This window comes from Rhinoderma darwinii, chromosome 12 (genome assembly GCF_050947455.1).
Source record: "Rhinoderma darwinii isolate aRhiDar2 chromosome 12, aRhiDar2.hap1, whole genome shotgun sequence".
Taxonomy (NCBI): domain Eukaryota; kingdom Metazoa; phylum Chordata; class Amphibia; order Anura; family Rhinodermatidae; genus Rhinoderma; species Rhinoderma darwinii.
This window is the reverse complement of record NC_134698.1, coordinates 5,945,491-5,972,977: the sequence shown is the minus strand read 5'-3', so window position 1 is coordinate 5,972,977 and position 27,487 is coordinate 5,945,491. Positions and strand designations below refer to the sequence as shown.

General features: G+C 42.2%; 1 protein-coding gene across 1 annotated transcript; it reads right to left on the bottom strand.

Moving 5' to 3' along the window:
- Positions 1-561: 561 nt before the first annotated feature.
- CA14 (carbonic anhydrase 14) lies at positions 562-27,487 on the bottom strand. The gene is made up of 11 exons (XM_075843252.1): positions 27,308-27,487; positions 23,765-23,785; positions 18,308-18,487; positions 13,030-13,172; positions 7,278-7,373; positions 6,796-6,862; positions 5,307-5,464; positions 3,171-3,294; positions 2,429-2,446; positions 1,851-1,935; positions 562-1,027 (listed from the first exon to the last, which is right to left on the bottom strand). Exons 1-11 carry the CDS (start codon positions 27,381-27,383, stop codon positions 970-972), a joined length of 1,026 nt encoding a protein of 341 aa, XP_075699367.1. The 5' UTR covers positions 27,384-27,487; the 3' UTR covers positions 562-969.

Here is a 27,487-nt window from a genome sequence, read left to right as displayed (position 1 = left end):
TCCAAATGAGTCCATTGAGTTGCATGCAATCTTGTGGACTGCAGCAGTCATTCAATAGTTAAACTTAATCAGTAGCACTACAAAAAGTCTCAGTGTAGTCCTGGCCCAATACAACAAAAAAAATAAATAAAGGGGTTTCCCCACGATCAGCTGATTGAAGGGGCCGCAGAGATCTGGCAAGCGCCGTACAGTCGATAGTGGCTGCGCCTGGTACTGTAGTCATTTGCAGCTCAGTCCCATTCAACTGAGCTGCAGTACCAGGCGCAGCCACTACCGAATGTTTGGCGCTATGCTTGGTAAACTAGAGGCTGCAGCGCTCTATGGAGTGCCACAGCCCTTTTGGTGGGGGTGCCAGTAGTTGGACCCCCGCCAATCTGATATTGATGACTTATCCTAAGGAGACATCAAATTCTCAAAACGTTATAACATTATATCCAGTCTAGGCTTGATCCACTAGTAGCATAAATTAATCTCTGTTCTGATACTTTGTTACAATGTATCAATCTGAAGTCCAGGTGGTTTCTAAATAAGAATGGTTCCATTCACTGACAGCAAACATCCTAAAATTTAAAGGCAAGGTATATTAAGAAGTTGCAGAACTTTTCATTATACAATGATTAAACTTTGGACGAGTCCTTTAACTATACAAGATAATCACAAATATTAAATTCCAGGGCCAAATAAATCAATAAATCCAAAATATGTATAAGACACGTGGGCAATCGCTGATTTCGGACGACTTTCACAAGGCGGTAGGGCATAAGGTTTTAGTTCCAATAGGTAGTTAGTGGCGGTGCCCCTGAAAATTGCAGCAAAAGTCATTTCGTGGGACCCCACTATGGAAATATTCCACGTACTGAATGCCAAAATGTTCTCTTTGTAAATGCAGCATCTTCAGAAAAAAAGAAAAATGATTCACAGTCTTGGTACTGGATTGTCGTGGTCTTTTAAAGCCATCATATTTCCAGTTTAAGCCTTCATGGCCCCTGCATGTTCTAAGGAGCCCGAGGTATGCGTCCGGTGTTTCCTATGGAAGGTTACGATGAAAAATAAGTCTTATTCTGCAAATGTACTTCATTAAAATCAAAAAGCAAATAGAATTGCAATACCAAGAATGACCAGTAGGTGGCAGAATATGGTTAAATAACTAATAAAACCATTTCTCTGGCATCATTGGCATAAACCGCAGAGCTGACTGCAGGCCGGGTGCAGCAAGTGAGATCCTGGCATGGGAAATTTAATCAATACCGTGTAACGGTCTCGGAATGAAATACAATATACTGCAGAACCGGATATTTTCAGAACGGGTTTATTTTTAATGGACCATCTCTCTTCCTCGCTGTCTAAGCCAAAGCAGCGAAATTCTAATTTGTAACGCAAAAAAAAAAAATTCTCATCAAAATAGTTTTTTTCAATTTGAATGGGTAGCTTACGAAATTTTTGGGGGAGAAATTGCTTAAAATAGCAATTCCCTCATGCAGTGTTATTATTGCAATTGCACCCGTTAGACCAGGACAGTGAGCAGAACTGCATGTTCTTATTGCCGTGTAGACTGTTCCAGCAGTCTGCAAACTTACCGATCATTCGATTGGCTAAAAAGCGGCACATGACTAGTACTCCTCACTGGGGTGGGGCGTCACAGCAGATCTGTGAACCCCCCACTCCTCCTCCAGCATGGTCCAGAGGAGCTGTACCTTTACTTATTTGATAGAGAGAGCAAATATGACAGGTCTCCTTTTATGGGTCCTGTCCCTTTAAGAAGATCACCTATACACATCACATATTATAATATACGTGTAAGCGGTTTTTAACATCTGGTATCACTGCAGCGACACGACAAGATTCCTCACCTGACTTGCTTGACGATAAAGTACAAAACCATGGAGAGACCCAGCAGCCCCAGGAACGATCCAAAAACAATACCGAGAGTTTTACCTTCGGATGGGAGAAAAAAAAAATTATATATATATATATATATATATGTGCATATGTGCAGTATTTTCCAGCCATTCCCTCTTTGACGGACTGAACTCACCATGGGACCTGCTCAGCATCTAGCAGTTTCCCAAGACTTACATGGCATCAATATAATGGACACCAACAGTCTGCTCCCTGTTATAGTAGAGGGGTCCCATAATCAGGAATCCCATAGGCAGGCAGCCCCTTTAAGTATCTGTAGACAATCTCTGTTGATTTCTCTTCCTACTCCCTTTTACTGTAGTCCGTAGGTTATATTCGTTTAGGTTACCTAGCAACCACTAACTTCCTGTCTGGGTGACTACCATTTCCCTACATGTAGTTATGTGTACACAGGTAGTCACTGGAAGTTTTATCTGCTATCTCAATATATTGCAGCTCTGTGATCCACCAATCAGGAGAATGGGGGTACAGGGACTTCATTAAAGGAGACCGTAAGATAATACCTTACCTGTAGACAAGGAAAGTTCTGAAAAAAAAAAAAAAAAAGAAAAGTTACAAATATGTAAATCTATTAGGAACCCCTATACCTACTATATCCAAACATCTAACCCCGTCACCACAGGATTACCAAGGATATCGGGCTGTGTTGTATCTAGACTTGTAGGGATGGTTGACTCCTCTATAGATGGTATGGTCCAGCTATGGGTGGTTATGGGCATTGGAGTCTTATATGACCCTTTGGATGTGTAGTGATGGATATCGGATTATTTCAGACCTGGACTTGCAGTGATCTGAGACTAGATACCTCACCTCCAAAATTGTAGGACTAACACACGTGGGCTTGTATGGATGTTGGACCTGGAGTAGCAGGGATTTTGGAAAGTTGAGGAGACGTTCATGCCCACAAGTGAGGTTGGACCTTATCGGGGCTTTGGGATCACGATGGATCTTTCATAGTTGGACGCGTTGGACAGTCATAAGTTGACCGAGATTGACGTGGAACCCGGTCATGTAACGTTGTAGGCATGATAGAACAGAATTATAATAGGGATATTTGACCTGTAGGTACGATGGACCCAATCGTGGCTGAAATGGTCGAGATGCCGGACATAGGGGTGGAATAATCGTGATATTGGACCTTCTCATAGCTGGTGATGTTGACGGAACCCATAATAGATGAAATGGTGGGGGGGGGGACCTTGGACTTGTGATAATAGAAGGACGACCTGGAATAGTCTAGTCTCACTCACTCTTCATAAAGGAGGAATATACAATCCTCTGGTTTAGGGGCTGAGGAGCCCGGACGTTGCTTTCCAGCACGACGGAGGGTGAACTGGCTTTGGTAGAATAAAGCATCGTCTGGAGCTTCTCCATCTACAAAACAAACAGGAGAAGAAAGTGAAGTACAAGAGATCGTGTATGAAAACGACGCAAGTAGAAAATAAAAAATGGTTGCCCACGACCAGCAAAGTTACAGCCTATATTATACTCCAGAGCTGCGCTCACTATTCTGCTAGTTATTAGACAGCAATCTGGTCTTCACAAGCTTACCTGAGCTCCTATAAAAGCAGAAAGATAGCGGATTATTTCACCAGCAGAACAGTGAGTGCAGCTCTGGAGTAGAATACAGGATGTAACTCCGGATCAGTACAGGGTAAGTAATGTATGTACACAGTGACTACACCAGTAGAATAGTGAGTGCAGCTCTGGAGTATAATACAGGATGTAACTCAGGATCAGTACAGGGTAAGTAATGTATGTACACAGTGACTCCACCAGCAGAATAGTGAGTGCAGCTCTGGAGTATAATACAGGATGTAACTCAGGATCAGTAAATGATAAGTAATGTAATGTATGTACACAGTGACTCCACCAGCAGAATAGTGAGTGCAGTTCTGGAGTATAATACAGGATGTAACTCAGGATCAGTACAGGATAAGTAATGTAATGTACACAGTGACTCCACCAGCAGAATAGTGAGTGCAGCTCTGGAGTATAATACAGGATATAACTCAGGATCAGTACAGGGTAAGTAATGTAATGTATGTACACAGTGACTCCACCAGCAGAATAGTGAGTACAGCTCTGGAGTATAATACAGGATATAACTCAGGATCAGTACAGGATAAGTAATGTAATGTATGTACACAGTGACTCCACCAGCAGAATAGTGAGTGCTGCTCTGGAGTATAATACAGGATGTAACTCAGGATCAGTACAGGATAAGTAATGTATGTACACAGTGACTCCACCAGCAGAATAGTGAGAGCAGCTCTTGAGTATAATACATGATGTAACTCAGGATCAGTACCGGATAAGTAATGTAATGTATGTACACAGTGATTCCACCAGCAGAATAGTGAGTGCAGTTCTGGAGTATTATACAGGATGTAACTCAGGATCAGTACAGGGTAAGTAATGTAATGTATGTACACAGTGACTCCACCAGCAGAATAGGGAGTGCAGCTCTGGAGTATAATACAGGATGTAACTCAGGATCAGTAAATGATAAGTAATGTAATGTATGTACACAGTGACTCCACCAGCAGAATAGTGAGTGCAGTTCTGGAGTATAATACAGGATGTAACTCAGGATCAGTACAGGATAAGTAATGTAATGTACACAGTGACTCCACCAGCAGAATAGTGAGTGCAGCTCTGGAGTATAATACAGGATATAACTCAGGATCAGTACAGGGTAAGTAATGTAATGTATGTACACAGTGACTCCACCAGCAGAATAGTGAGTACAGCTCTGGAGTATAATACAGGATATAACTCAGGATCAGTACAGGATAAGTAATGTAATGTATGTACACAGTGACTCCACCAGCAGAATAGTGAGTGCTGCTCTGGAGTATAATACAGGATGTAACTCAGGATCAGTACAGGATAAGTAATGTATGTACACAGTGACTCCACCAGCAGAATAGTGAGAGCAGCTCTTGAGTATAATACATGATGTAACTCAGGATCAGTACCGGATAAGTAATGTAATGTATGTACACAGTGATTCCACCAGCAGAATAGTGAGTGCAGTTCTGGAGTATTATACAGGATGTAACTCAGGATCAGTACAGGGTAAGTAATGTAATGTATGTACACAGTGACTCCAGAACTGCACTCACTATTCTGCTGGTGGAGTCACTGTGTACATACATTACATTACTTACCCTGTACTGATCCTGAGTTACATCCTGTATAATACTCCAGAACTGCACTCACTATTCTGCTGGTGGAGTATTATACAGGATGTAACTCAGGATCAGTACAGGGTAAGTAATGTAATGTATGTACACAGTGACTGTTTACCACGTCTAGACCTTTTATTGCAAAATAAGGACTGGACGGCTGCGATGAGTAACGTAGGTTAGATCTCCACTTACCTGAGACGCCGAGATCCGGACCTTGTTGTGGAACACGGTCCACAAGACGCTCTGATAGCAGGGGGGAGTTGTCAGGGAACCATTATATCGAAAATACCGGTCCAAACCCTCGGGAAGCAGCTCTTCAATATTGAAAGACGGAACCAACACACTCTGGTCTGCCGGAGACATACCCACCATTAGTGTGATGAAACCAAATGGGGGAGGGGGGGGGGGGGACACAGCACAGGGACCCTACATGGGCCCCTAAATCTCCAACCTCTTACCTCCTGAGAGCTGCAGTACTAGAACCACACGTGAGCTGCAAAGAGGCCCAACTTTTCGGGTATCTAGGACTGGTTGCCACTATGCATCGCCATGTTTCAGATGACAATACAGAGGAGACACGCGCATTGTATTCCCTACCCATCATGTCGTTACACTGCGAGTGAGCAGGGCCAGATACAGGATAGAGGGGACCGTCATGCTAGAATATTATTTGTGGGCCCATTGCTCTCGAATACTTCACACCGCACCATCTTCATGGCCCCATAGCAATGGAAGAAACAAGGAAAGATAGTACGGCACGATTAATTAATGTGCACAAAGCACGCTTACTACATCCTCCCTTTATTAAACTTCTCTATGCATAGTTGGGGCCTCTCCTAATGACAGGAGTTCTCACTGTGATAGCCCCATAGCAATGTAATAGCCAACAAGCAAGCATACTACAGCACTTCTAATAAAGGGAGGATGTAGTAAGCGTGCTTAGTGCACATTAATTCTCCTATTAAACGTCTCTATACATAGTTGAGGGCTCTGCTACTAACAGGAGCTCAGAAGATGGTGGTCCCCTTCATGATGCCATAACAATGGAAGAACCATCAAGCAAGTATACTATGCCACGATTAATAATTTTTATTTTTTTTAAAAAGGGAGGATGTAGTAAGCGTGCTTAGTGCACACTAATTCTCTCATTAAACTTCTCTATACATAGATGAGGCATCTCCTAGTGACAGGAGCTCTGACTGTGGTGGCCCCCTTTATGACCCAATAGCAATGGAAGAACCAACAAGCAGGCATACTATGGCGCCATTTATAAAGGGAGGATGTAGTAAGCGTGCTTAGTGCACATTAATTCTCCTGTTAAACTTATTTACATAGTTGGGGCCTCTGACAGGAGTTCTGAAGGTGGTGGGCTTCTTTGTAGAGGAACATGCTACACAGGTAGTACTGTCCACCCCTTGTATGTTGACATTCTAAGTTGTTTTTTACATGTGTATGGAGTCTAACAAGACAGAATAAGACGGGATAATGACCACATACGGTCATCACTGATCGGACGCTCCGGCTGACTACGGATAGTTATCACCGGATGACGACGAGAGGCCTGATGGGAGTTCCTCCCTCATACCACATGTAGCAGCAACGCAATCATTGTAACCCAAAAAGGGTGGAGCTTCAGCAAAAGGGGTGGAGTCATATTGCATCTCTCTGGCTGCTCTCTTACCTGCATAGGTGATCTTATCCAGGTTGTTAATGATATTCCCATAGGCTGAATTGTCCTCACTTCCAGTCTGTTATATGGGTTAAAAAATATATTAAAGATTAATTTTCAGCAGTTTGTTCTATGTCGGGTCCTCTCAATGATTTATTTAATCCAGTCAAGATCGGGGCCCTTATTGCCATCGGCCCTGCATGAGTGAAAAGTGGCCCCTGGCTTGAACGAAGAATTAAATGTGTCCACATTTTGCCCCTTTATATGTTTTTCTCTAATCACATCCAAAGCGGCTTCTAAAATTCTGCTGGTTACCCTTGGAAACAGACAACAATTTAGCCCCCCCACGCTGTCAGTCATGTGATCTAGTGTCAGAAACCAGCAGAAATCTAAATTTTGCTTTGGACATGACTGGAGAAGAAAACCCATGTAATTCAGTATCCGCCAGGAATATTCTCCGATTTCGTACATCTACAGCCAACCACCTTTCTCACCTCAATTAAGATCCCCAGTACGGCCAGTCCGTTTGACTTGATTTTGGCTTCATTCATATCCTGAAACTTGTCCGAGTTGTAATGGACGATGTGAAGCTGAATGGTGAAGAAAGATAATTATACTAGATCAGTGCCGATCCCCAAAACCGTATAGCTACAGATTCTAGTCATAGACATAAGGTTAAAGGGGTTATCCACTTTTATGTAAACAAAGCTTAATCATCTTGTAATGTTCTACAAATTTTTGAGATCCAGAGGATAAACCGCTTGTTTTGCTCACACAGCTGAAGGTTTGTAACAATGTATCAGTGTAGGCAATCTTCTGTGAGATACACAATCCTCTGTATAACCATAAAGTTGTATGATCAAATTCTATCTACCTGCAGCCACCACTAGGTGGAGCTCACTGCATACAGAATTATCAATCAGTTCAATTGATTTATTAAACATATGCAGTGAGCTCCATCTAGTGGTGACTGCAGGCAGCATGAATTTTACTCTTTGTGAAGAGAAGCAGATTTGTCACTCTGTAGCAGAAAATCAGAACTTCGACCCCTATAAATATATTTTATGACATCAGTACAGAATTTTGTACCCATGTAGATAAAAGAAAACAAGTGCAGAAGTTTTAAAGAAAAATCAGTCGTAAAAATAAAAAAAAAAGTGACTAAAAGTAATAAAGATCTAAGGGTTATTCACTATATAAGCCCTGGTCAAAAAAAAAAGTGATTGTCCAGAACTGGAAAATATTTTCTTCCAAAAACAGCACCACACCCGTACACAGGTTGTGTGTGGTATTGCAGCTCAGCCCAATTCACTTCAATAGAGCGGAGCTGCAATACCAGACACGACCTATTGACAGGTGTGGCGCTGTTTTTGGAAGAGAGCTTCAATGTTTTTGTAAATTCTGAACAACCCTTTTAAGTGGTTTAATGAATGACTGACTAATGGAATTATCTGTCCTATATTCTTCATTGATAGTAAAAGATGTGGAGGTGAACATTTGCTGACGGCACGGTCTGAGTTTTGTATTCTTTGTTCGGTGAGCTCGCAGTGGTGAGGGGCGTTTGGTCGCGGGCAGTAAGCACATTCCTGGAACCAGCAGCTTTATAATCCTCATGGGGTTACTGGACTAGAAAATTGTCCTACTGTGAACCAGAGCCGGTTAACCTTTTCTATATAGGCACCATGAGACACTGAATGCTGTACCCCAATATTAAATATTGGGGGTAAGGCCAGAGTACGACAACGTGATAACTAGTGACCATAGGACACTGTACTCTATAGGATTATATGGAATCCTACAATGCTATTCAATATGCTGGTTACTTGTGTGATATCCAGCACCAGTGAGAACAGTCATTATAGCTGTAAATCCACTTTTGAACCCTATTTCACAAAGTATCTGCAAAATCAATGTACATAAAAAAGGTTCAGTAACTGTAGGAGTACATTACATTACCTACCTTGTACAGATCCTAAGTTACAGCCTGTATTATACTGCAGAGCTGCACTCACTATTCTGCTGGTGGAGTCACTGTGTATATACATTACATTACCTACCTTGTACAGATCCTAAGTTACAGCCTGTATTATACTCCAGAGCTGCACTCACTATTCTGCTGGTGGAGTCACTGTGTACATACATTACATTACTTATCCTGTACTGATCCTGAGTTATATCCTGTATTATACTCCAGAGCTGCACTCTCTATTCTGCTGGTGGAGTCACTGTGTACATACATTACTTATCCTGTACTGATCCTGAGTTACATCCTGTATTATACTCCAGAGCTGCACTCACTATTCTGCTGGTGGAGTCACTGTGTACATACATTACATTACCTACCTTGTACGGATCCTAAGTTACAGCCTGTATTATACTCCAGAGCTGCACTCACTATTCTGCTGGTGGAGTCACTGTGTACATACATTACATTACTTATCCTGTACTGATCCTGAGTTATAACCTGTATTATACTCCAGAGCTGCACTCTCTATTCTGCTGGTGGAGTCACTGTGTACATACATTACATTACCTACCTTGTACGGATCCTAAGTTACAGCCTGTATTATACTCCAGGGCTGCACTCACTATTCTGCTGGTGGAGTCACTGTGTAAATACATTACATTACTTATCCTGTATTATACTCCAGAGCTACACGCACTATTCTGCTGGTGGAGTCACTGTGTACATTACATTACTTATCCTGTACTGATCCTGAGTTACATGCTGTATTATACTCCAGAGCTGCACTCACTATTCTGCTGGTGGAGTCACTGTATACATACATTACATTACTTATCCTGTACTGATCCTGAGTTACATGCTGTATTATACTCCAGAGCTGCACTCACTATTCTGCTGGTGGAGTCACTGTGTACATACATTACATTACTTCTCCTGTACTGATCCTGAGTTACATGCTGTATTATACTCCAGAGCTGCACTCACTATTCTGCTGGTGGAGTCACTGTGTACATACATTACATTACTTCTCCTGTACTGATCTGGAGTTACATCCTGTATTATACTGTCAGAACACCCCAACGCGCGTTTCGCACCTGGCTACGAGCATGTAGCATTTCATAGACTGAATCCTGGCCGACCGCAGCGGTTGGCAGAGAAGATGGCATAAACATTTCCTGCTCAGATTTAGTTGAACACTATATATTAGTGCTGCAAACCGTGTGATAAGATTATGAGATTCAACACAACGTTGACCACCCTGACATTTTCATATCTCCACTCAGAATTCTAAAGAGGAAATGTAATCCCTCACCGCTCAGTCCTGTGTACAAAGCCGATAATTACTAAGAGAAAATGTCACCGTTCTTGCAGCAGAGCCCCAAATGTTCAGGAGGATAAAAAGGAAGACCAGAAAACAGTACAAGGAGGCAAACTAATGGCATCTATACATCTGGTTCAATCATTTCATATTTTTTAATACAGGGGGCAGTATTATAGTAGTTCTATTCTGGAATATAGGGGGCAGTATTATAGTAGTTATATTCTTGTATATTGGAGCAGTATTATAGTAGTTATATTCTTGTATATAGGAGGCAGTATTATAGTAGTTATATTCTTGTATATAGGAGGCAGTATTATAGTACTTATATTCTTGTATATTGGAGCAGTATTATAGTAGTTATATTCTTGTATATAGGAGCAGTATTATAGTAGTTATATTCTTGTATATAGGGGGCAGTATTATAGTAGTTATATTCTTGTATATAGGGGACAGTATTATAGTAGTTATATTCTTGTATATAGGGGCAGTATTATAGTAGTTATATTCTTGTATATAGGGGCAGTATTATAGTAGTTCTATTCTGGAATATAGGGGGCAGTATTATAGTAGTTATATTCTTGTATATAGGGGCAGTATTATAGTAGTTCTATTCTGGAATATAGGGGGCAGTATTATAGTAGTTCTATTCTGGTATATAGGAGCAGTATTATAGTGGTTATATTCTTGTATATAGGGGCAGTATTATAGTAGTTATATTCTTGTATATAGGAGCAGTATTATAGTAGTTATATTCTTGTATATAGGGAGCAGTATTATAGTCGTTATATTCTTGTATATAGGGGCAGTATTATAGTAGTTATATTCTTGTATATAGGGGCAGTATTATAGTAGTTATATTCTTGTATATAGGGGGCAGTATTATAGTAGTTATATTCTTGTATATAGGAGCAGTATTATAGTAGTTCTATTCTGGTATATAGGAGCAATATTATAGTAGTTATATTCTTGTATATAGGGGCAGTATTATAGTAGTTATATTCCTGTATATAGTGGGCAGTATTATAGTAGTTCTATTGTATATAGGAGCAGTATTATAGTAGTTATATTCTTGTATATAGGGAGCAGTATTATAGTAGTTATATTCTTGTATATAGGAGCAGTATTATAGTAGTTATATTCTTGTATATAGGAGCAGTATTATAGTAGTTATATTCTTGTATATAGGGGGCAGTATTATAGTGGTTATATTCTTGTATATAGGAGGCAGTATTATAGTAGTTATATTCTTGTATATAGGGGGCAGTATTATAGTAGTTATATTCTTGTATATAGGGGCAGTATTATAGTAGTTATATTCTTGTATATAGGGGGCAGTATTATAGTAGTTATATTCTTGTATATAGGGGCAGTATTATAGTAGTTATATTCCTGTATATAGGGGGCAGTATTATAGTAGTTATATTCTTGTATATAGGAGCAGTATTATAGTAGTTATATTCTTGTATATAGGGGCAGTATTATAGTAGTTATATTCTTGTATATAGGGGCAGTATTATAGTAGTTATATTCTTGTATATAGTGGCAGTATTATAGTAGTTATATTCTTGTATATAGGATCAGTATTATAGTAGTTATATTCTTGTATATAAGGGGCAGTATTATAGTAGTTATATTATTGTATATAGGAGCAGTATTATAGTAGTTATATTCTTGTATATAAGGGGCAGTATTATAGTAGTTATATTCTTGTATATAGTGGGCAGTATTATAGTAGTTATATTCTTGTATATAGGGGGCAGTATTATAGTAGTTATATTCTTGTATATAGGAGCAGTATTATAGTAGTTATATTCTTGTATATAGGAGCAGTATTATAGTAGTTATATTCTTGTATATAGGAGCAGTATTATAGTAGTTATATTCTTGTATATAGGGAGCAGTATTATAGTAGTTATATTCTTGTATATAGGGGCAGTATTATAGTAGTTATATTATTGTATATAGGAGCAGTATTATAGTAGTTATATTCCTGTATATAGGGGGCAGTATTATAGTAGTTATATTCTTGTATATAGGTGCAGTATTATAGTAGTTATATTCTTGTATATAGGGGCGGTATTATACTAGTTATATTCTTGTATATAGGAGCAGTATTATAGTAGTGATATTCTTGTATATAGGGGCAGTATTATAGTAGTTATATTCTTGTATATAGGGGGCAGTATTATAGTAGTTATATTCTTGTATATAGGGGCAGTATTATAGTAGTTATATTCTTGTATATAGGAGCAGTATTATAGTAGTTATATTCTTGTATATAAGGGGCAGTATTATAGTAGTTATATTCTTGTATATAGGAGCAGTATTATAGTAGTTATATTCTTGTATATAGTGGGCAGTATTATAGTAGTTATATTCTTGTATATAGGGGGGCAGTATTATAGTAGTTATATTCTTGTATATAGGGGGCAGTATTATAGTAGTTATATTCTTGTATATAGGGGGCAGTATTATAGTAGTTATATTCTTGTATATAGGGGCAGTATTATAGTAGTTATATTCTTGTATATAGGGGGCAGTATTATAGTAGTTATATTCTTGTATATAGGAGCAGTATTATAGTAGTTATATTCTTGTATATAGGAGGCAGTATTATAGTAGTTATATTCCTGTATATAGGGGGCAGTATTATAGTAGTTCTATTCTTGTATATAGGGGGCAGTATTATAGTAGTTCTATTCTTGTATATAGGGGCAGTATTATAGTAGTTCTATTCTTGTATATATAGGGCAGTATTATAGTAGTTATATTCTTGTATATAGGGGGCAGTATTATAGTAGTTATATTCTTGTATATAGGAGCAGTATTATAGTAGTTATATTCCTGTATATAGGGGGCAGTATTATAATAGTTCTATTCTTGTACATAGTAGGCAGTGTAATATCTATACAGGACATATTATAGTAGTTATAGTTGTGTCTACAGGGGGCAGTCTTACCTCTCCAGGAGAAATCTTTCCATCCATTTGGTGCTCAGACCCTTCTGGATTAAATATGCTCCCCCAATGTAGGTGAAGCTGGACAGCTGTGAAGTTATATGGGAGTCCATGAAGACGCATAGTTGGTGGTAGAGAGAGCTTCACTGGAGTAAACAAGAACAAGGGTTTCAGTATTTATTCTAGGTACCTATAGGTAAAAGGTCAGTAGTGCACGTTCTTGATCATTTAATTGTATGTCAATTTCAAGAAGATCAGCACAACCGGTAATGTCTATGGCAGCGATGGCCAACTGCCAGCCTGGGCCACAGCAAACGGCAGCCGGAGAGGATACCAAGTGATCGGGCAGGAGTGCTCTTATAATGAGCTTTTTTTTTACCAATCATAGGGAACAGAGGGATTGCTAGATGCCAATTATGGAGTGTGTAAACATCAAGGGCTACACTTTAGGCCCCCATAATTTGATCACCACTGGTCTATGGGGACTGTAAGGTAGTCCCACAACATTGGTCGTTGTGGGGTGGGGTTATGGATTCTAAAACGTTAGATTTCACCCTGCCGATCCTGTATTTGGCCCCCAGATGTATTTGGAAGCTTCTTATCCCAATATTGAAAAAACAAGAAACTTTTGGGGTAGGGGTGTTGGCAGAAAGATTGTATTGCCAAAGGTTATATACAGTTTATGGAAACGATCATAAGGGAATCGGAGACTGAGGCTGGCCATATTGTGTCGGCAGACCTTCTGTCCATCTAAGAGTCAGAGTCTCTTCTAGAAGGAAACAGGGCCCAACAGGTTCATATTTGACCTGTCCGATCCTGGTCATTAGATTGTTGGGGGCTCCTGCCAATTTCAACGGGGCTCAATTCTCATACCTATGGCCCGTTTCACCTTTGTACATTCCTGTATTTCCAATGACGCCTGTCTATCCCGCTCTCTAAATCTGGCCATACATAAAGGATTTTGAAAGGCCGAGCGATCGCCAACTCCTTGTTTGTAGTCAATGAGCAAAACGGACGGGTCATGATTTCTGACCAAAAACACGGGAGTCAAAAACACCCATTTCATGACGTAACTTGTTGGCACAAGCTCTTTACATATCATCCGAAACAAGGATTTCTGTACAGCGTCTACTACAGATCACGACAAATGACCAGAAAAATCCAAGATCGAGTCCCAGATAGATTTTGGGGGTTGATCGTTGTCAAAGACGATCGTTCGGTGCAAGAAAAACGACCGATCGAGGGACAAAAACTCTAAATCTGTAATTTCGGCCAATCAAAATCCCTAGTGTACGGCCGGCTTTAGTCTCTTCCCTCTATAGGTCACCATTGGAAGACTTGGGTTACAATGAGACATTTATACAGGTGGCCCCAAGGGACTGGTTACGGTTTGCTTTTTTCTACAAAAACTTCAGTACGTTTACTTAATTTCTCCGATTTAATTCCATTCCTGTTTTTCTTCGAATCGCCCCAATGTGGTCATCATCCCCCCTTTTTATTTATCAAAATTTCTCCTCACCCTTTACACCCTCATACAATGCCACTCTTTAAATCGCCCGCACTTCCAGCTCCCCTGCCACACACTATTCTGCCTCTTACAAAGTGACGATTGTCCCCGTGGCCGCATCTCCTGACAGAGCCTCCCGTCTCGTCTCCCTTCTCCAGGATCTAGGCCAGCGCAGCTTTTGTCCTCATCCACCGTGACAAGATCAACCACGGAGCTTTATGTCACTAGCCCGTTTCATCCTCAGAATATTTCCGATGACTTTACGGTGACCTTCTCTAGCCCGATCCTGTCATCGTAGCGGTCCACGAGAGGAACATTAACAGGGTCCACCTCATGCACTCAGCCGGACCCCTTCTGACCGACACCTGACTGTCTTCTCTCAGCACCTTCAAATGTCTCAGCTGTCCGAACAGCTCCACTACTAGCAGACGTCTATTTTTAAAGACACATCCGAGTTGGGATTTGGGAACAATAGGCCCTACACGAACCCTTACACAACGGTGACAACTGGAAAACATTTGCACCGGATCCGTCACTATTGAAATCAATGGCGATACAAACGGAACCCTATGGTTTCTGTTTGTTTCAGTCAGGGTTCCGTTCTGACTGAAAGCTCCGACGGAAACCATGAACGGAGCCCTGACGCGAACAAAGAAGGTAGTTGTAGTATACATGGCCTGAATATAGCCATGAGATTACTACTAGTTGGGGGGGTCTGTTCACCGCTGCCAGCAGTCATTGAATGATTATGGCAACCCATAAAAACATGCACGTGCTGCAGCCAGGTGCCACTACAGTCAGCCTCTTCCCAGCCTGGCACGACTGATAACAGAACAATAAATTGCGCAGCGAGTAGGTTTAAGATCGACTAGCCACCTAAGATTAACGAATATTTTCCCCTTTAAGGCCGTTCGCATGGTTCTTGTCACGGACTATACAGGAACGTGACCTTGAAGATGGAGCACATTCCTCAGCTCATCCGCTGGCCTATCAGCAGGAACACAAATACTCTGTTCCCATAAACACATGCCATTGTCACCGGTGGATCTCTAGGGCTAAAAGTGTTGGATCCTGAGGACTTTCAGCAGAGCCATTATAACCCTGTAAGTTTGACTTGGGGGGGGGTTGTGGGAAGGCGAGGTTGGCTCCAGTACTATGTTAAAGATGATTCCAGAATTAGAAAAAAAAAAAAAAATACTAGAAAGAGCGCCACTTTTGGCCATAGGCTGTGTCGGGTATTGCGGCATTTAAGTAAAAGGGTCTGAGCTACAAGAGCGGCAATGTTTGAGAGAAAAAAAAAAAAAAAGGAAAAAAAAAGCCCCTTTTTTTCTAATCCCGGACAAGCCCTTTCATTTTTAAGGGTGGTATATTGCTAGTATTGGTCATCACGTTTTGATCAGTGGGGCTCCAATTGCCGGGACCCCCACCGATCCGGAGAATGAAGGGGTCACATCGTTGGCTTAGTGCATCGACCGGCGGCCGGGTACGCCGTTAGGCAGCAAAAACTTAAAAATGGGCACAGTGCTAAAGCGGCACTGTGGCCCCTTCAGATCTCAGGATCGCTGGGGGTCTCGGCAGTTGGACCCCAACGATCAAAAAGGGATTGCATATCTTATCAATATGCCACTACTATAAAAACCTTTTAAGCAGATCACCCCTTCAAACATGTTTTTGAAGATGTTTTATTCAAAGTTAAACTAGGCTGCAATACCAGGCATAGCCCATGGACTAGAGTGGCGCTGTTTCGAAAAAGAAAAAAAAAAATCATAATAATGAAGCAGCCTTTTGTCTAATCTCATAAAACCCCTTTAATTACATTTGGGGTGAATGCTCTAAAGAGGTGACAGACAGGTACACAGTGTAAACCTGTGATATGGCATGAAGCGGCTATGGACAATTAACGCTAGGCCAAAATGATCGCACTTCGGCTTTTACAAGGGTGGTAACAACAATGGACAAGGTCTAAATCAAGATTGGAGCACGGACACCATTGTGTGCGGACGTTTGCGGTCAATCTCCAATCAGTTGTGACGTCTAAGATGGTGAACGACAATGGCCACAAAGCATTGCTAATTTTTGAATTGCCTGCTAAATTTGAGAGGCCCATTGTAATTATTCGTGAAGGAGTCATTCAGACTTTGCTAAGGAGCAGCTCGTACACATGCGGACACCTACGAGGCGATACATCCTGCTCTTATCTACATGTTCACAATGAGTGAGGACAAGATGGCCGCTGCTTCCTTCATATTCAATGCCATAGACTTAGAGGGTTGTGGAGAGTTTGGCTAGAGACGAATAATTTATATATCTCTTCACCATATTGAACCAACGACCACCTGGTTCTGGGGACGCAGTTATAAAATGGCCGCCTTCCAACTCATTTGAAGAAATTTATTAAACATGTCTAACAGAAAAACTGGCCTTGTTGCCCATAGCAACCAATCACAGCCCAGCTTTCATTTCTTAGGGTAGATTCACAAGCAGTGTTTTTAGAAAAGACCGCCATGTTTTTTTTGTGGCAAAAAAAACACAGCGGCCAGATGTTAGTTCAACGTCATGGTTTTTTTTTAGGTGAAGTTTTTTTCAAAATCACGGCAAGGCCGGATTTGGCGTTTAAGCCCCATGCATAAATGTCTCCCAGCATGCCCAACTGGGATTTGTGATTTTGAATAGAGTACCACGCATTTCAGACCCGTGACGGAAATAAAGTACAGCCGTACTTTTCTTCCAAGTTTTAACAATTGGGTTAGAGGGGTTGCACATTATTACAAAAACATGGCTTCGTTCCTAAAACAGCGCCACACCTGTCCAGAGGTTGTACGTGGTATTGCACCTCAGCCTCATTTACTTCAATGAAGCGAAGCTGCAATACCAACCACAACCAAAGCACAGGGGTGGCGCTATTTCTGGAAAAATGCAGCCATCTGTTTTCTAATCCTGTACAACCGTGTGTGTGTGTGTATATATATATAGTGTATATTTTTATTTATTTATTTTTTAAACATAATTTCTTTCTTATCACATCTCAAAAGAAAAAAATTCATTACAGATCTGGATGGGAGCCATGTGGTGGGTGAACGTATTCATTCTGGCTTCTGCTGCCTCACGGGGGTAGAAAATCTGAGAGATGACAAAGCACCTCAATTCTGGCCAAATATCTTTCCGTTTGATATGGAAAAATAATTATTAATCTGAATTTGGGGGAAAAACACAGCAAATCAAAATATCCGACTTTAGAATCCTGGAAAGAAATCGGATTATCCAACTATGGGCAAAACATGTGAGGTGATGCCCGTATTCTTCTCACACAATACTAATGTGAACATGGCATAATACCGCTGCAGCATACAGTGCCCACGTAAGGGCCTGTTTACATCACCGTTCATTTCCGTTCCCGGGGTTCCGTCCGAGGTTTCCGTCGGGTGAACCCCGCAACGGAAAGTGAAACTGACAGCACAGCTTCCGTTTCAGTCACCATTGATCTCTGTCGACTCCGCTATTGGTTCAGTCGGAAAACCGGAAACCAGCCGGAATGGTGACGAACGGAAAGAATTAGCGATGTTTCAGTCACCATTGAGATCAATGGTGACTGAAACGGAAGCTGTGCTGTCACTTTCACTTGCGGGGTTCACCCGACGGAAACCTCGGACGGAACCCCGGAACGGAAATGAACGGTGATGTGAACAGGCCCTTATACCGCTGCAGCATACAGCGCCCATGTAATACCTCTATAAAGCTCCCACCTATAGTGAACACCTATCATGACCCAGTTACCTGTGTGACCGTCGTTACTGAGGGCGAATGGGGCGCCACCTGGAGTGCTGTATCTCTCCGGACGTATGGGAGGTAATTTCCCATTATAGGACACGTCCGCTGTCTGAATATTGATGGGAGACTGGGCCGACCCACCACAGAGCGGATAAGAATCTGCCCAATGTTCCTGGCCATGGTCACCTGTTGAAGAAAATAAACATGAGATTAGGCCAATTACTATCCATGAAGAGTCCACACAGCCATTCTCCGTGTCTTCTGAAAATGAATGGATTTCCAGCCATGTTATTTCCTATGCAGCTGCCGAAATGTTGCCTAGCAACAGAGGCAGTGTCCAGCGGGTGACAACACTGGACCTCCACGCTCCGTGGAGACGCTAAAGTTTAATTCACATTCAAAATGGCGGCTGAGTGGTGGGTATTCATATATACCGCACTGCCGATACTGCCTGACACCTTCCGCTTGAAGCTTTTCTTGGACGTTGTCCCCGTTGAGCAGGAGGAGGTGTAATATGTCCGTCCTGTAGTATGTATAGATCTATTTTTATCTGTTCTTTCTATGCCTGGCACGAAAAGAAGCTAGGCCACAGGTAACAGTCGCTGAGTCAGGGACTATATAGAATATGCCGCTCACTCAGGGAAAAGGGACACTACCCATCAAATACAAGTAGTAATAATATAATATTCTTAAAGGGTAACTCCACCTAAAATTAGTAGGCAAATTTTAGACAAATCCGACCTCTACCTTCCCAAACCAGATATTATAGCTACTTGGAGTCCGGGTTGGGCACTGGCCTCACGGTTTTATTCCCCCTTTTCAGCTGGACAGGGAGTGGAGTTGTCACCATAATGAGGTCATTTATAGAGAAAACCAAAAGCGAATGATTATTGGGAAATCTGTGGTGGAATTGAAGGTGTTAAAGAGGCTCTGTCACCACATTATATAAGTGGCCTATCTTGTACATGATGTGATCGGCGCTGTAATGTAGATAACAGTGGTCCTAGTAATAAAGAGGCTGTCACCACATTATAAGTGGCCTATCTTGTACATGTGATCGGCGCAGTAATGTAGATAACAGTGGTCCTAGTAATAAAGAGGCTCTGTCACCACATTATAAGTGGCCTATCTTGTACATGATGTGATCGGCACTGTAATGTAGATAACAGTGGTCCTAGTAATAAAGAGGCTCTGTCACCACATTATATAAGTGGCCTATCTTGTACATGATGTGATCGGCGCTGTAATGTAGATAACAGTGGTCCTAGTAATAAAGAGGCTCTGTCACCACATTATAAGTGGCCTATCTTGTACACGATGTGATCGGCGCAGTAATGTAGATAACAGTGGTCCTAGTAATAAAGAGGCTCTGTCACCACATTATATAAGTGGCCTATCTTGTACACGATGTGATCGGCGCAGTAATGTAGATAACAGTGGTCCTAGTAATAAAGAGGCTCTGTCACCACATTATAAGTGGCCTATCTTGTACACGATGTGATCGGCGCAGTAATGTAGATAACAGTGGTCCTAGTAATAAAGAGTCTCTGTCACCACATTATAAGTGGCCTATCTTGTACATGATGTGATCGGCGCTGTAATGTAGATAACAGTGGTCCTAGTAATAAAGAGGCTCTGTCACCACATTATAAGTGGCCTATATTGTACATGATGTGATCGGCGCAGTAATGTAGATAACAGCAGTGTTTTTTTATTTAGAAAAACGATCATTTTTGACGGAGTTATGACCTATTTTAGCTTTATGCTAATGAGTTTCTCAATGGATAATTGGGCGTGTTTCACTTTTTGGCCAAGTGGGCATTGTGGAGAGTATTCTGAATAGACATCACGTCCTGGCTGGAGGTAATGTATATTCATTGTCAGGACACTACAGTAATGTTATAGTGTGTTTTTGTGGCTGCACATAGCGATGTAATAAGAACACTATTTGCTGTGTAAATGGATGGAGAGAAGTGTATGACACTGATTGGTCAGCGTCATACACTCCTCTGTACAACGCCCACTTGGCCAAAAAGTAAAACACGCCCAGTTGTCCATTAAGAAACTCATTAGCATAAATCTAAAATAGGTCATAACTCTGCTGTAATCTACATTACAGCGCCGATCACATCATGTACAATATAGGCCACTTATAATGTGGTGACAGAGAATCTTTAAGCTGGTTTTACACATTAAATAGCTGCATGAAGCCTACCATTTTTTCTCCCGACTCCCCCTAAACATGCACGTCAGGGTCAGCCCAGTATGCAGGTCTATTTCAATGGAGAGTGGCTTATTATGGCTTTTTATGGGGAGTGGCTTATTATGGGGAGCGGCTTAGGATGGCGGCTTTATGGGGAGCGGCTTAGGGTGGCTTTTTATGGGGAGCGGCTTAGGGTGGCGGCTTTATGGGGAGCGGCTTAGGGTGGCTTTTTATGGGGAGCGGCTTAGGGTGGCGGCTTTATGGGGAGCGGCTTAGGGTGGCTTTTTATGGGGAGCGGCTTATTATGGAGAGTCTTACTATGGGGAGTGGCTTATTATGGAGTCTTACTATGGGGAGTGGCTTATTATGGAGTCTTACTATGGGGAGTGGCTTATGGCTTTTTATGGGGAGCGGCTTAGGGTGGCGGCTTTATGGGGAGCGGCTTAGGGTGGCTTTTTATGGGGAGCGGCTTATTATGGAGAGTCTTACTATGGGGAGTGGCTTATTATGGAGTCTTACTATGGGGAGTGGCTTATGGCTTTTTATGGGGAGCGGCTTAGGGTGGCGGCTTTATGGGGAGCGGCTTATTATGGAGAGTCTTACTATGGGGAGTGGCTTATTATGGAGTCTTACTATGGGGAGTGGCTTATTATGGAGTCTTACTATGGGGAGTGGCTTATGGCTTTTTATGGGGAGCGGCTTATTATGGGGAGTGGATTATCTTCCATGAGAACAAAGAATCAGGCATGTTATCATCCAACATACCCCATCCTTCTTTTCTGCAACATCTGCCGTCGGTCAAGAGCTGGGTGGTGCCCCATATACATGACAATCAACCAAACCCACCAAAATCAGCGGGTTCAGCAGAGCTTTGTCTAATGTGTATGGGCACCCTTCGTGGATAAACACTTCTATACAGAGACGCCTGATATTTGGGGCGAGTTTGAGCGATTGAAGCTGCTCCACCAGCCCCATTCTTGACGAGATATGAGCCGGTGTACTACTCCAAAAAGGCGGAGCTTGAGCGTCCTGGACCCCTTGGCATATTCTGCACCAGGGGACACCCAAACCATCACATTAAATATATTTGGGCACCATTAGGCACTAGGACCTAGCCCAAGATGCAACTTCTGCAACCCCTATTCCAACTAAAGTAGGGTCTGCAGGATCTAGGTAGTGACTCTCACTCTTTGTTACGGGTAGACTGGATATGGAATATTTAATTCTCCTAATTAAAAAGGAAATTATTACCGTCTCTGTATTCCTCGTACATATAATAGGGTATAATTAAGTGAATCAGGCGGTTGCGAAGACATCACAGAAACAAATAAAGTAAAGTTACAATTTGTCGAAAAAGAACATTCAAATTAGGGCCTCAGGTTGGACAGGGCTCACAGGCGGAGTAATACGGTGGAAGGAGCAGGGTCATCCAGCAGCACAGAGTATTTCGGGAAGGAATGTTATCTTCTTGTGGGAGGCAATGAGTTCAGGGAGGACAGATCTACATGTGAGGGGGATGATACGGCCAAGCCGGCCACAGACATGAGATAGTTGCCTCATAACTCGGTGACCCCAGTTGTCGGTATGAATAGCTTAATTTGCGGCTAAGATAAAGTTAAAGGGAGTGCTCGGTTTTGACCACACCTACTTGTGACTTTTTTTCGGCGTGCCATAAGTGGGAAGTTGTGTTGAACTTTTTTCAAAAAGTACGGGAAAATAGAAGCCCAAAAATTCTACAAAAATATTTTCTAAAAAAATAACAAAAACGGTCTCTTTAAAATTTCATTGTGCAACAGTGGGGCCTCAATGACAACCCCCTTACCCCTATATTCGGAACCCCACATTATAACCTCTTTTACGAATGCCTATACAATGGAAACGTCTTGGGACAAACTAACCCTAAATGGAATCCGTACATGAGAGCGAGCTCCATCTCTGCGTGTCTTCACCCAAGTCTTTATGGCTACCCTCCCATTCTTGCATGGTTTACCCCGGCATTGATTGAGGAGGGGGCTTATAATTTATGGACGGTGGTTCATTTACATTTGAATCGTCCGCTTTCTCTCTAGGCTAATTTAAATTCAGGGAATAATCCCGGAGTTGTAAAGCAATAGAGATTTGGCTTCTTCCCTTATGTAGACCCATCTACCCCCTCCCGATCCTGCAGAGCAACCCTCACACCAATCATATAATTAGTCCAGGAATGCCTCTCTTACTGCAGGATGTCTATAGCACATTGTAGCTCTAAATCACCTTCACAAGGGTGTCCTAAATATAGACCAGACCCAAAAATACTGCCAGGATTTGTCACATCTTAGGCCAGACACGGAGGAGCGTTTTTATCTAGATAAGAGGAAGTGTTGAGGAACGAAACTTGTGGCTCTTCAAGTTGTATGGGACTTTAAGTTCCAGAATGGACCACGTAGATGAACTGTTGAGGCACCCCCATCTCCCCAACACCTTCTGTGGTGGACACCAGGCACTGACCACATACCAAACACCAGGAGGTCGACAATCAACTAGGCAGTCTATCTAGATCCTATGGCATGCAAGCTAGCCTTTACACCCCACCCCCCAAACGTCCGGAGTTATCTCGATTTGTCCCAGTACTTCATGATTTGGTTCTTTAGGTGGACCAGCCATGGAGGCAACCATCCTTGATCATCATTGACATTGAGATGATGCACGACATACATTCATGAGGTTATGGTGGATTCTAGTGAATGAGTTACATAATCCAAGACTACAACGTGGCTACCACCCGTGTCAAGTTTAACGGAGAAACCAAAAGTGACCTTCAAAATTGTCATAGACACACATCAGGAGGTCCTTGCTGGTTTCCATGAGCTTAGACCTCTAATTTTCAGTACTATAAGCCAAAACCCCTGGACGTTGCTCCCAGTTACTTAGAAGGTATCGTTAGATATTTCTAGTTATAATCTAAAGACCACGGTCCCATCATTCTCGAAACCAGTGGTGGTCCAAGCTTATGGTCTCCACCAATGTGATTGTCGAACATGTATCTAAGACATGTCAGAAGATCATTTTCGGCTAGGTTTCTCCTTAAAATCTTTATCTCCTGGTCAAAATCATGGGTCCATCCTTTGATGGTCAACCACAGTCTATGTTGGGTTGACCTTCCCAACCACGGTCGTATCGTCCTGCACGACCTCTGTGGTGTTGCTCTTCTACGTCCACGCAGGGTACATTGTATAATTTGTGAAGGAACTAATGGAGTATATAAAGACATAACTTCTTACCTGTATAAGTCCACGAGGCACCTGGGTGGAGAAAACAAAAAGTGGTGGTCAGCAAAATGTGGTAAACACTCTCATAACAAACTTCTTTGTGCCACCACAGATGCCACAAGAACGGCAAAAAGAGGTTAGAGGTTATCTGGTCTGTGCAACCCATTTTTTTAAATACCCTCTTAGGGCACACGGCGTGGGTTCTAAGCCCGGCTTTCTGCTGGTGTCCACCGAAACTAATAGATGCCCATTTTGACGGGGGCCGTAACATTCCCGAGGCATAATTCACTGTGATCAGCTCAACACCTGGGCACCGACCATATAAAAAAGTGTGTCCAAAGGGGTGACCCCCCTGACACGTCACGAGACACGGATCTTTGGGGGTCCATGAACAGGGACTGACTAAACAGAAATTGACCTGACTGGGCACCCATGGAAGGCCAAGAGAACTTTTTCCCCGTCGATCACAGTCCGACACTCCAGGTTTAGTAAACCGTAATATATTACATACAATAAGTCATCTATTGCGCTCGTGTACTTTAATACTAAATCAATGATTTTCTCATCCCCCACCCAAAAAAAAAATAAAAAAAATTACATAACCGCCAACTGGCTTCCGAAACTACGGCTGGATTTACATGCTCCGATAATTCAGGTCATAGGCAGCGAAAATTTTAGTTAGTTTTCAATGGAAGACAAACATGACCACTGTAATAATTGGAAAAATTGGTCGCTCAATGTCAGGCTGGCTGCTCTAAAGCCATCATTTTTACATCGTCATAAGTAACATTTGGGAAAACCCCCCTGATGGCGCTATTTTATATACCCGATTAGGATATTTTGAGGGAACAGAATTTAAGAGGGGTTGTTCAAACTAAACACCCTCTTTCATGTAGTAAATGAATATCAACTTTAATGATTTACTGGCATTTAGCGGGGGGAAAAAAAAAATCCTCGGTATGGCGAGGACTGAGATTTTACACAATACTCAGCATAAAACAACTGCTCATATTGTTTTCACCCCCCTCCCCCATCTTTGAAGTGCGACTCTCAGCTAACGAGCTCTAATTACCATACAAAGGAGAATCAGGGACCTTAATGACCAACCGGCCACATGTATTATATGCAAGAGAGTCGGCCATGTCCAATACATACATCACAGGACGTACAAGTGTTGTGTTCCAATACCGTGCCAAATACGGAGCGATGATGGGACTAATATATACTGTGTGGTTCCAAAACTATCACACGATAGGCTTAGATACACAAGCTCAGACGGTATCACAGAGGATAGGTTTAGATACACTGCATCAGTAGACAGTATTACATGAGGAGATTAGATACACCAGATCAGTAGACAGTATTACATGAGGAGATTAGATACACCAGATCAGTAGACAGTATTACATGAGGAGATTAGATACACCAGATCAGTAGACAGTATTACATGAGGAGATTAGATACACCAGATCAGTAGACAGTATTACATGATGAGATTAGATACACCGCATCAGCACAGTATTACAGGATAGGATTAGATACGCCAGATCAGTAGAGAGTATTACACAATAGGATTAGATACACCGGATCAGTAGAGAGTATCACACAGGATGGGCTTAGATACAACTGCTCAGCAGACAGTATCACACAATATAGGATTAGATACGCCAGATCAGTAGAGAGTATCACACAGGATGGGCTTAGATACAACTGCTCAGCAGACAGTATCACACAATATAGGATTAGATACACTGGATCAACAGACCGTGCACAAGACTTTTCCTGTTTCTCAGGAATCAAGGCTGCAGGTAATCAATTAGCCTTTGCTGATTGGCTGAGAAGGCAGCTAAGAGGGGAGGGGCATATCTGGGAAGGCATTTTCCTGCCCCCTATTGAAAACTTTGGGAAGTTATTTTATGGGCCCTCGAGTTATTAGGGCCTTTGTAAGATGTAATAAATGTAAAGGGGCCTGTCCTCATGACATGTAGCAGAGCCAAGTTTGTCATTTGGCACCATGTAATAGCAGTGGTTGTCCAATAGACTACAGGTTTACCAACTGCATAGAGAACAGTACAGCTCTGCTACATCTGTACAGAAAGAAACAGTACAATGACAAATTCAGCCCGAAAATCACGGATCATGGTCTGGAATATGTTAATCTTTCGAGGTCACGGGGCTCGTGGCGTTATCCTGATCCAGGGAGAAGAGACTTACTGGAGAATTTGTCGTCGTCGTCCCCCCATGTGCCTCCCTGGCATGCTGCGCACTTTCCCACACAAAACAAAGAGGTGGCATCATTATGAATGGACAGAGACCATTTGGCTGGGCACCAGGAGCGCTGAACATGACAGCCCCCTCCTCGTCTTCTCATACCCTAAAACTACCCCCGAACATTTTACCTTTAAAGCTTGATAAAATAAGAAGGTCAATGTGTTATTCACCCCAAAAACAATATATGACGTCACTCGGCCGCCCCTCGAGAAGCCTCCTAAGAGGGTACGTTACAGCTCATTAACCCTCCGCATTACGGGGGCATTTTAGGACACGATGGCGTTGCCATTACCTATAACGAACGCTACATTGAAAAGAGTTCAAACCTAAAGTTCTGCAACTATCTGACATACTTTGAATTTCAATTACTCAGTTTTCAAGATCTCTGCTTGCCATCATTGACTGAAGACATTCCGGTTTACATCCTACATCTAATCCCGCTGGCTCAGCTGATGGGTTTGTCGCAGTGTAGGAGTGTAGGCAGCGTTACCCTCCATTGTCCCACGCAGAACCCCTTTAAGAAGTTTCAAAGTTTAATCCGTCCCCTACTTAGTCCTGAAAGTTTAATCTTCCTGACTACAGAATGTTAATTAAGACTCCCGAAGTTCTGAAAGACGCGGCGCTCACGAAAAACGGGGCATGTATATTATATATCGGCTACAATAATAACACGATGACGGTTGTCTATGAGCCCTTGAGTCGCCCTCATTTCTTATCAGTATCTGGGAAAGCTGGGTGACATCTCTAATGGTCGACATTAGTTGGTCATCCAGCTTTACCAGACACCTGAATGGTACATCTGCCTTATTATGTAGTAATATGAAGCAGAAGGCTGGAACAGCTAAATAAGAACCTGTATGGGAGCAGTAATTGCCACCATATTAGTCGCCACCCAGCTTTCCCAGAATCGGATAGAACTAAAAAAAATTGTGACACGCATCAGAATGTCTCACCAGGCAAACAATCCCTTGTTGAATAGGTCGCAAAGTGCAGAAAATTAAAAAAAGTCTCCGGCTTTGCGCCAATTTTAGAAAATGCATACAGATGTAGCAGAGCTGGATTGGTCATTGAGCTAGATCTTGAATATATTAGTGTGATCTAGTCTTTAGGTAAAATCCCAGGTAGCCCATCCTGGTATAGCAGAGTACAGTGGCCAACTTTAATTTGTTGCATTGACACTCTCAGCTCTGCTACATCTGCATTTCCCGGCCTTTATCGCATTTGAAGGAGAAATCGGCTTGAAGGACAGAGGCGATATCATATCCGCGCGCTCCCCGTGCCTACCTGCTACTGCTGACTGAGCAATCCTCAGGAGGAACATATAGTACGCCAGCATCCCATAGGTGCTGCGGGCAGCCATGGCGGGTGCTGGGCTCTACGCAGCGTCTCCGGAGCTGCTGTCCTCCCAGTGCCGACACTAGGACAATGCTCGGAGTTTTCTGGTCCAGCAGCGTGCAAACTCCA